The 9575-nt window shown below is 47.1% G+C and overlaps 1 protein-coding gene across 1 annotated transcript in view; it reads right to left on the minus strand.

The window, feature by feature from the left end:
• The window catches only part of LOC138963776 (multiple epidermal growth factor-like domains protein 10), a 44212-nt gene extending 34643 nt beyond the window's left edge, over positions 1–9569 (minus strand). Inside the window, exon 1 of the mRNA XM_070335630.1 lies at positions 9386–9569. Within this exon, the coding sequence (XP_070191731.1) occupies positions 9386–9461 (76 nt within the window). The 5' untranslated portion in view covers positions 9462–9569. The remainder of the gene's footprint in view (positions 1–9385) is intronic.
• Positions 9570–9575: the final 6 nt, after the last annotated feature.

Consider the following 9575-nt stretch of genomic DNA (forward strand, 5'->3'; position numbering starts at 1 on the left):
TCGATCGCGTAGCACTGCCATTGCACATTTTCGCAACGAAAACCGTGTCACTGTTTCATTCATCTTGGTGTGTTAAACCGTTGTGTTGTTCAGAAATGGTGTTCCCTTTGATATTTTAGTGGACATTTAACTTCAAATGCAACCTTTCTTATTCGTAGAGTTGGTAACAGAACCTTCATGCGCGAGAAACGCCACATACGACGGATTAACCCTGAAATGCCTTCACTTTTGTAGCCCTGTCTGTCACATGCTGTCGTAGCCTAGGGGTTTGTGCTCCAGCTGGAAGGTCAGCTGTCTCGGGTTCGACTGGCTAATTTTTTTTTCTTGTTTGCTTTATTGTTGTCATCTATTTTGTGTCCTTAACTCCACCCTTCAATCTTTTCAACCCTGATGCATTCCGTTTATTTTTTATTATTTTTATTTTATTTTTTTTAAACCATTTCCCCCGAAGCGGTTTAGCACGGTGGTATGTTATGATGAAAACGCGATTACACAAAGCTCACATGTGCACGGTCTGCAAACTAAACGGTGTGGGCTCACTGTATTAGCCAATAACAAGCACACATATTAAACCGCAGCGCAAAGCGTAAACATTAGTACAACTTGAAGAAATCAATATAGTTACCAGAAACAAAACCGTGCTTCGCACCGAACAGTTCGACAGTGACTGACCTACTGACCGAACCGCACCTCTCGCTTCTGACAGTCGCTCATGATACAACCATTATTTTTCCGAGTCTGAAATTGATCTTCATAAAACTATGTGTAAGTGTAACAAAAGAAAATACTAATTTCTTTCATATGCCTGAATAATAACTTTATTAACTGATAATCAAGGTGGCATCGCCGAATGACTGCAAGTGCAACGCGATCGAAGTGGCACGCGGTGTTCCTCCGGAAAAGGCCGAAGCGGCTGTGACGTCAGTCGTTCCCTAAGGCGTTTAGGAATCGCAAATTCGCCGGCGGCTTCAGAGTCCAGAGGTTTTCTTCTCTGCCTCCTTCCTCTTCTGGACCTTTGAACCGGTCCGCTTGCATGCGTGACGCTTTTGGACTCTCCTTTCGGGGACACGGTTCTCTTCATGACCGGCATATGTCGTCTCTCGCTTGCGGGAGTTCTACTATGCATGTCCCTTCGGGGATACGGTCATCGCAGGGTCTCCCCCTGCAAGGTACGTCTGCCTCTCTTTCTGGGGTTTTCTCGGGAGAGAGGCAAAGGCAGCAGTCGTTCGCGACAGCTGCTCTTCCGTTTACCGGAAGACGAGGCTCACTGGTTAGCGGACAGCCCATGGTCCCATCCGGTTCGAGCCTCGACTTACGTCAGCAGTCGTCCGCGACAGCTGCGCTTCCGGTTCCGGCCGGAAGTGTAGGTTCACTGGTAGAGGACAGCCCGTAGTCCCTTCCGGTTCGAGCCATCCCTACGTCAGCAGTCGTCCGCGACAGCTGCGCTTCCGGTTCCGGCCGGAAGTGAAGGTTCACTGGTAGAGGACAGCCCATGGTCCTTTCCGGTTCGAGCCATCCCTACGTCAGCAGTCGTCCGCGACAGCTGCGCTTCCGGTTCCGGCCGGAAGTGTAGGTTCACCGGCTAGCGGACCTGCATGGTCCCATCCGGTTCGAGCCTAGCCCAACGTCAGCAGCCGTTTTCGGCAGCTGCGCTTCCCGCTCTTGTCGGAAGTGTAGGTCCATCGGCTAGCGGACATGTTGCTGTCCCTTCCGGTTCGGGCCTAGGGTCTACCTACGGATTGCCGGGCTTCAGCCCGCAGTCTGTGCAGCACCAGCTTTGGCATAGCGCCGCTGTGTCTGCTGCACTTCCGGCTCCTCCCGTTTTTTCCGGTTCCATTCCCGTCGCTTCCTCTTGGTCGTCGGTGAACGTGGTACACGGTTTTGCCCTTTGGGCATGCAGGCTTCTGGTCTCAGTCGGACCAGCAGCTTCCACACACTGTGGTGGTGGGTTCTGCTGGTTCTCCTCACTTCCTGTGCCTTCGGTTTTCGTTTCCTCTCATCCTCCTCTTAGTCAGGCGGTGAGGATGGACGTTTATCGGCAGGAAGGGCTTCAGGCTTCCGGCCTCCCCCTCTCAGTGTCCTTGTCGGGCTCTTCTGGCTTTGAGCCAGCCCCTTCGCTCACCACGTTGGACTTTTGCAGACGCTCATGGGTTTTTTTCCGACCAGCTTCAACGGGGTCCAGCTCCTGAACTGGCACGGGAATGGTTTGCCTCTCCTGCGCAGGCTTCTTCTTTCGGGCCATTAGTGGCTCATAGGAGGTTGCCGTTGCCCAAGACGTCCCGGAATATGCTATCGTCATTTGCTCTTCCGCATGCACCTTTGCAGGTCACGCCGGTACTTCTTCCGCTTTTTATGAAGCCTTTGGAGAATGATTCGAGTCCTCTGCTCTCTGAGCTGACTCTCTTCCCCTCTGAGGAAGTGGGCCGATAGCTTTTGGAACTTGTTTTCACTTCGGAGACTCTCCTTAGAGCACGTTCTCGCGCTCTTATGGAGTCCTTGGCACCCTTTACACTCAGTGAAGGGCAGGACGCAGGGGATGTTTTCTCCACCCGGGCAAGGGTGATTTAAGAACAGAGGAGGTTGTCCTCTCTGCACTACGTCCTTGCGGTCACGTGCAGACGGGACTTGTTCCTCGCCCATTCCCAGTTTTCTGAGGGATCGACGGGTACACCCTTAGTTCATCACCCTTGGTGGATGGGTCTCTCTTCGGCCAACTGGCCTCGGTCCAGGAGGCAGGAGATAGAGACTAATAGAGAACTAAGTTCTCTTCATTTGCTCTTCAAGTTTTGAGGCAGCAAATCAGGCTATACCTAAGCAGACTCAGCCCCAGTAGGCTAAGTCCTCAGCTCAGGTTTAACCGGAGATGTTGTTTCTTTCACAGGCGTCATAGGTACGTCTGTGTTTTTTGGAACAACAGCTGGCCTTAGGGCTTCCGGGTTTTGTAGCCTCGCCTGGCGCAACAGCCATTCCATCCGTTGGTGGTGGTGGTTGTTGTTTTCCTTATGCTTGTGGCTTCGGACTTCGACATTCTTTCCTTTTTTCTCATCACATGAGAGATGAGATAGGTCGATTTCCGTTTGAGTGGGGTTTCTGTCTTCGGGCTTCCCCGTTTTCTCATTTTTGCCACAAGCTTCTGGACTTGGTCCTAGTTTGTCGCCGAGTCTGACTCTGTCTTTCTCTAGCGATCAGACAAGTTCTGGTGTTTCGTCCAAACTTAAGGTTCATTTGAGTTGGCCTCGGAAGTAACATTCAGATTTTCCTGAGGGTGCATTGTCTTTGGCAATGTTTGTTTGAGGAGTCATTCTTTGTGGCTTGTCACTTTTCTCAGGTTTTTTGGCTACTCCTCTCCTTGGCAGGGGTCTAGTCAATGTTCCGGTTTCTTGGTGCTGGCCTGCCTCTAGGCCAGCATCTTATTCGGCGGCCGAAACTTTTGTTTCTTACGGTTACCTGTGTACTGTGAGTACGTTGGTACAATGGCCGGCCTTTGGCATTTTCGGTTCTTGTGACTTCGGATTTCGTCTCTTCCTCTTCTCCCTCATGCTAGCACGAGGTGAGTCGGGACGATTTCTGCTGGGTTGGGTTTCCGGTTACGGTCACCCTCCTATCACATGCAACTATGACTATTACGTTTTTACCCCGAGAACTCTTGTCTCGGGAGTCTTATGGCTGTTTGGCTTCACGGTTTTCCTTTATGCTTACCAGCCTTGTTTTTCTGTTTTGGGTTTTTGATTCACATTCAATTACCTACAAGCAGACTGCTCTGTAACACTCTGGCTTTTTGGTCATTTTGTTTATGGTCACCGGTCACGTCAGGCTTTGGCCTCTGCGGTTTACGCATTTCCGGTGCTTACGCATTATCATAGGTCGCTGCTTCCTCATTTTACCCCTCTCTCTGCTTTCGCAGGGACGGGTAGAGGACGACTGGTGACCGTCTCCTTTTGAGATTTCTCATCGAGTTGGACTCTGGTACCTGGTACTCAGGCGTCTCTCTCTTTCTCTTTTTCGGAGATTGGTCACTCTTCTGGAGCTGACTGTTATCTCAAAGGCCTTTCGGGCCTCACTCCATCCCAAGGTTTTCATACTTTGGCATGATTGCCTTACGGTCTCCGTGAGGGTTGGTCCTTATCAGGGCTGAGCGGACAACCTTACGCACGGATCGTTTCCAGGCCATTAGCATTTCCTTCCAATAGAAAGGGGGGGGGGTCAGCTTGTCTTTCCCTCTACTCGGCTCGGGTTTATTCAAGGCTTGGGTCTTTTTCTGGACTGTTTTACGGTTCAGGAGATTGGAAGAAGTGCTGAGCACAGCTTACTGGCTTTCTGATGTTGTCTTTCGCATTTTTTTGCCTGAGAGACATCGCGGCTGTCAATCAGGATGGTTATCGGTCCTTTTTCTGTCGTTTGGTAGTGGGCCAGGTCCTGGCAAGGGTTTTAGAGTGAGTTAGATGTTTCTTTCTCACTGGGTCCTTTCCTGACTTTTGGCAGTGGGCCAGTTTTTGGCAAGGAATTTTCTTTCCCTCAGCCTTGTTGTAGCTATCTGCTATCTTTCCCCTCGGCTCGGCCCGAGCTCATTTTCCAAGGCCTGGGCCTCCTCCTTGGCCGTTTTACGGTCTAGGAGGTTGGATGATGTCCTGTGCACAGCTTACTGGCGCTCGGATTTTGTCTTTATCAGTTTTTGTAGGGAGACATTGCTGCCGTCTGTCAGGATGGATCTCGGTCCATTCCTGCCTTGGTGGCAACTGGATGATGTCTCTCCAGAACTTAAGAGTGAGTTTGAACTTGTTTGATCTTACCCACCACCTTGTTGGAGTTATCTGCTATTATGTGATTCGGAGTAAGAATATGTAATTTAATCGAAAATATTTAATTACATTTTCATTTGATTAATATACTTACCCGAATCACACAGGTAATTCCCTCCCACCTTCCCCGCTTTATAGTTTCTTAGTATTCTATAAGTCGAATGATGTTACCACGTGTGTGGGAAGCATCAGTGACGTAGGTCACACTCACGGGAGGTAACCCCGTGTGGCAAGCGCCCATGATGCTTCCACTTTTTTAGTTGGGGTTGCTTCCCTTAAACTGTTAGACGGGTAGCAATTTTCAGACCTTAGCCTCTATGACTGCGTCAATGCTATTATGTGATTCGGGTAAGGATATTAATCAAATGAAAATGTAATTAAAAATTTTCGATTAACAGTGTTGAGTGGTTACATTGTTCTGACATAGTGTTAGATACCAAGTTTAGGTATCCTTCTTAACCACAGTTAAAAGAAATACACCCCATAACACGAAGCTTTGAACTGTGATGCCTTTACTACCCCTACGCCCTATCAATTTTGACAGACAAAAATGTATATTTTTTTTTTTTCATTTACAAAAGTAAGTAAACGTAACAGGGATTTTTCAAATACAAGTTTTCTGCCAGTCCAAGGATTGCTCAGTCCAGTAAAAGCCGAAAGACAAGGGTTTAACGCTCTCATTTTGAGATAATGAATGAAACTTGAACACTGTACAGTGGAACCCGCTTATAAGAAAATCCAGGGGAAATGATTGTTGATTTCTTATATCCGAGGGGTTTTTTTCTTATCGGGAGACGCCGGATATAAGACATATTGTTTTCCTATCCGCGGAAAAACTAATTTCATCATATTTTTGGAGTGCAAGAATGTGTATGTGATAATGAATGTTTATGTTTGTAATCTTATGTCGTTGGGATAAGTATATGCGTGCGAATGAATATGTGTATTTTAATGTGTTATTCCCGACTTGTAGTAGGGTTTGGGACATAGCACATGGTGGCCGCCATTATAAGTCTCGGCTTTTCCGTGTGTGTGTGGGGCCTCAAACCTCCTGTTAAAAAACACGTGAAAAAACACTTTTGGACGAGCATTCAGAAAAGTGTCGTCGCTGTTTTGTTTGCTTGTTTTTGAAGTGTTCTCTGTTTGAAAACCCGTTATGTAACTAGAAATTCTGCATTATTCTACAGTCAGTATTAACCTCCTCAACAAAATCGACATCTTGTACCATAGTGATTTATGTCAGCAAAGAACATGTGGTGCTCAACTCAGAAGACCGATTTGCCTTGACACTCACACTAGTTTAATGAACAAATGTCAAACTAGACAGACGCAAAGAAAGAGCCGCTAACTTTTGTCAGGGGAAACAACCAGAGGCAAATGTATAACTAGAGTTATTGTTCTTCAACGTACGGACGTCTTCCAGTGTCAAATTTATCACGGTGTGTCAACTGATTTTGTTCGTACGCCGGATGTTTCCGTTCATACAGTCACTTTCTTGATATTGCATGGGTCAAAAGGTAGGACGAAAATTATGGCTCGCTCAAAGAACGTCACAATGAGAATTACAGTTTGGGATGACCACACAAAACATAGCCGTTTTCAGTTTGAGTACCTCAGCGCTCAAACGTTTATTTTAAAGAATTGTTGGTGTGTGGTCACACAATTATTTGTTACAACCCCCAACCTGAACTGTTTAGCTCTTGCGGCGATTTGAGACATTTCTCTTGTTAGATATAATCTGTTTTATATTAATTTGTCAAAATAATGCTGAATGTTTCTTGTTGTACGTCTATAAATAAAGTAAAAAGTTAGACATTCAGCTAAAATATTCTAACAGTTCTCACATGCCACCCGTTGTTTGGCGTTGTGCCATTTTCGTATGCAAACGTCATTGACAATCACCAGTAACGTAAAACTACAGTGACATGAACTATTAGGATATTCGCCTTGTATCATTGTTCCCTCCTGTTCAATTAACCCTCCCTAACCCTACTCGTCAACGTCCTGTTTTGTTTAATACTAAAACACTTTTCCATTTGTGTTTTCTGATTCTTCATAACAAACGGAGAATCACCCACTACTCACATTTGCGAGAGCAAGAGCGTGGGCAGGTACCAGCCCACATAGACGGACACAGTTGCCGGAGGTAAAGTGAGATAAACGTCGATAATTATTGACTCTGTGTTGGTCGGTCGGTCGTCTGAAAAAGGAGGGTATCGCTATTTGCGCCTTTCTGTCATTATGATGTTGCACATATTGGACTATGCAATTAGTACTGCTTCATGCTGACCGCGCATAATCGATTGGACAAAACGTAAGGTACCAATTTATAATCGGCTTAAATCCAGGATAGCCACAATTTAGACAAGTTTGTATACGGGAAGAACGCCACATGAATTATATGTCCAGAACAAGTTGTTTGGTTTGGTTATCTTTTGTAGTTCCTGTGTCCTGCCATTTCTACTTATGCAGGTGTCGATCGCAAGAGCGGTACAAAACGGGAGGTTTTACGTCAGTTGTAAAGGGTTCTATGATAAGCAGCTCTGTATTTCAGCAATGACAATGTCGATTGCTTTGGAATTTTCAGGATAGTATGCCTACATACGAGACTTATTTTAGATAACATATCGGATCATTACAGGTGTTTGTTCAGATAATGTGAAACCTCCCTTCCCAAGGACGACTATCTCTCTGATACCACCACATTTCTTGGCACAGATGCCTTTTACACTGTATCTGATCTCCAAATAGCGATACCTCCCGTTTTCCGACAAAAGTATACAGTCAGAAACACATACATACGGGCAATACGTCTTAATGTGCGTGCCTTCACACAATTAGGACATATAAATCAATATTAACACTGTTTCCTTACTTAGTCATGTGTACGATATAAAATCTTACAGGTCGCAAGAACCCAAGGTGACACACTGGACAACAAAGATAAGAAAGGTAGGAAACAAGCAGAAAACAAATGAAGAAAATGAGAAGCAGAAGGGAGAGAGAGGGGGAGAGGGGGGAGAGAGGGGGGAGAGAGGGGGAGAGGGGGGAGAGAGAGGGGGAGAGGGGGGAGAGAGAGGGGGAGAGGGGGGAGAGAGAGGGGGAGAGGGGGGGAGAGAGAGGTGGGAGAGAGAGGGGGGGAGAGAGAGGGGGAGAGGGGGGAGAGAGAGGTGGGAGAGAGAGGGGGGAGAGGCGGGAGAGAGAGGTGGGAGAGGGGGGAGAGGGGGGAGAGAGAGGTGGGAGAGAGAGAGGGGGAGAGGGGGGAGAGAGAGGGGGGAGAGAGAGGGGGGAGAGAGAGGGGGGAGAGAGAGGGGGGAGAGAGAGGGGGGAGAGAGAGGGGGGAGAGAGAGGGGGAGAGAGAGGGGGAGAGGGGAAGAGAGAGGGGGGAGAGAGAGGAGGGAGAGAGAGGGGGAGAGGGGGGAGAGAGGGGGAGAGAGAGGTGGGAGAGAGAGGTGGGAGAGAGAGGGGGGAGAGAGAGGGGGGAGAGAGAGGTGGGAGAGAGAGGGGGGAGAGAGAGGGGGGGGAGAGAGGGGGGAGAGAGAGGTGGGAGAGAGAGGGGGGAGAGAGAGGGGGGAGAGAGAGGAGGGAGAGAGAGGTGGGAGATCGGGGATGTTGTAGTCGTAAACTCTAAATCTTCAAATGGACAAACAATGTCCTCTTTGATTCACGCCCAAGCTAGTGTCGTCTAAAAAGCCTACCAGTTGACCGAGTTACTAAATATGACGAACAAGAAATTCCTCCGAGGTAGGAAAAACACCCCCTTCAAAGGGAAATAACCTTCTCAGTTGGTGGCAGTGACTGAGTGAGAATGGTTATTTCCCTTTGACCATTAAGATGTCCCTCTATAAGTCCTTGTATAATTTTAATCCACCAATAACTCCCTGACCGTGTGTTTGACTGGTCCCAATTTTTGTAAGGACCGTCTCAGGAATGTATAGAACCTGTTCACCAAGTTTGGTGACGATCGGTCCGTTCATTCTTGAGATCTATATGCGAACAGAAACACACAAACAAACAAACAAACAAACACATCGACCGAAACCTATACACACCCCTATACCGGGGGTGTAATAACGCCAGCATGTGTACGGACACCCTATGCCGACTGTACCGATCACAATAATCACAAACAAGACTAAGAACAGGAATGCGACATACCTCGTTTCATATTTTATTTTGATACGAAAAGCAAAAAACAAATTATATCCATGCTTCGCTGGAATAATAACAAGAAAACAAAAATCATGTTTGGCTCACGTAAGAGTAGCCTATGCGATCATACACTCTGTCTGTCTGTGCGTTCGAATTAGCAGCGATACCGAACAATACAAGATATCTGATTGGTGCGTTATTTTGACAGACAAGCCTTTTAGTCAAGTTGACGGCAGCATATCATTTGTTTATTATAATGTTCCTTACATCCCCTCAACGTTCCATTTAAACCTTATAACATTTAATTAAGCAACCATGTTTGGTGCCTTTATCAAGTTTACTTGTGTTCCTACAGGGTTTATAAACGAATGTCGTAATAAAATGGTGTCCAATGTTACGTGTAAGCTAACACGGACAGTACAGGTCATTCTTACCCAGGCCCTGGCCGAGAACACTCGTTGACCCACAGAGCAGGCAGACCAAGAGTAAACCGATCCCGGTACGATCCATTTCTTGTTGTTGTCCACACAAAGCACACAGCAAGTCGTGAATCAAAATCCACACAGCTCAGATCCTTGCTTTTCGTCTGAATTGTATCCGCTGAAGACGTCTGCGTGTTGTCAA

Source organism: Littorina saxatilis, linkage group LG4 (assembly GCF_037325665.1).
Source record: "Littorina saxatilis isolate snail1 linkage group LG4, US_GU_Lsax_2.0, whole genome shotgun sequence".
NCBI classification, from domain to species: Eukaryota; Metazoa; Mollusca; class Gastropoda; order Littorinimorpha; family Littorinidae; genus Littorina; species Littorina saxatilis.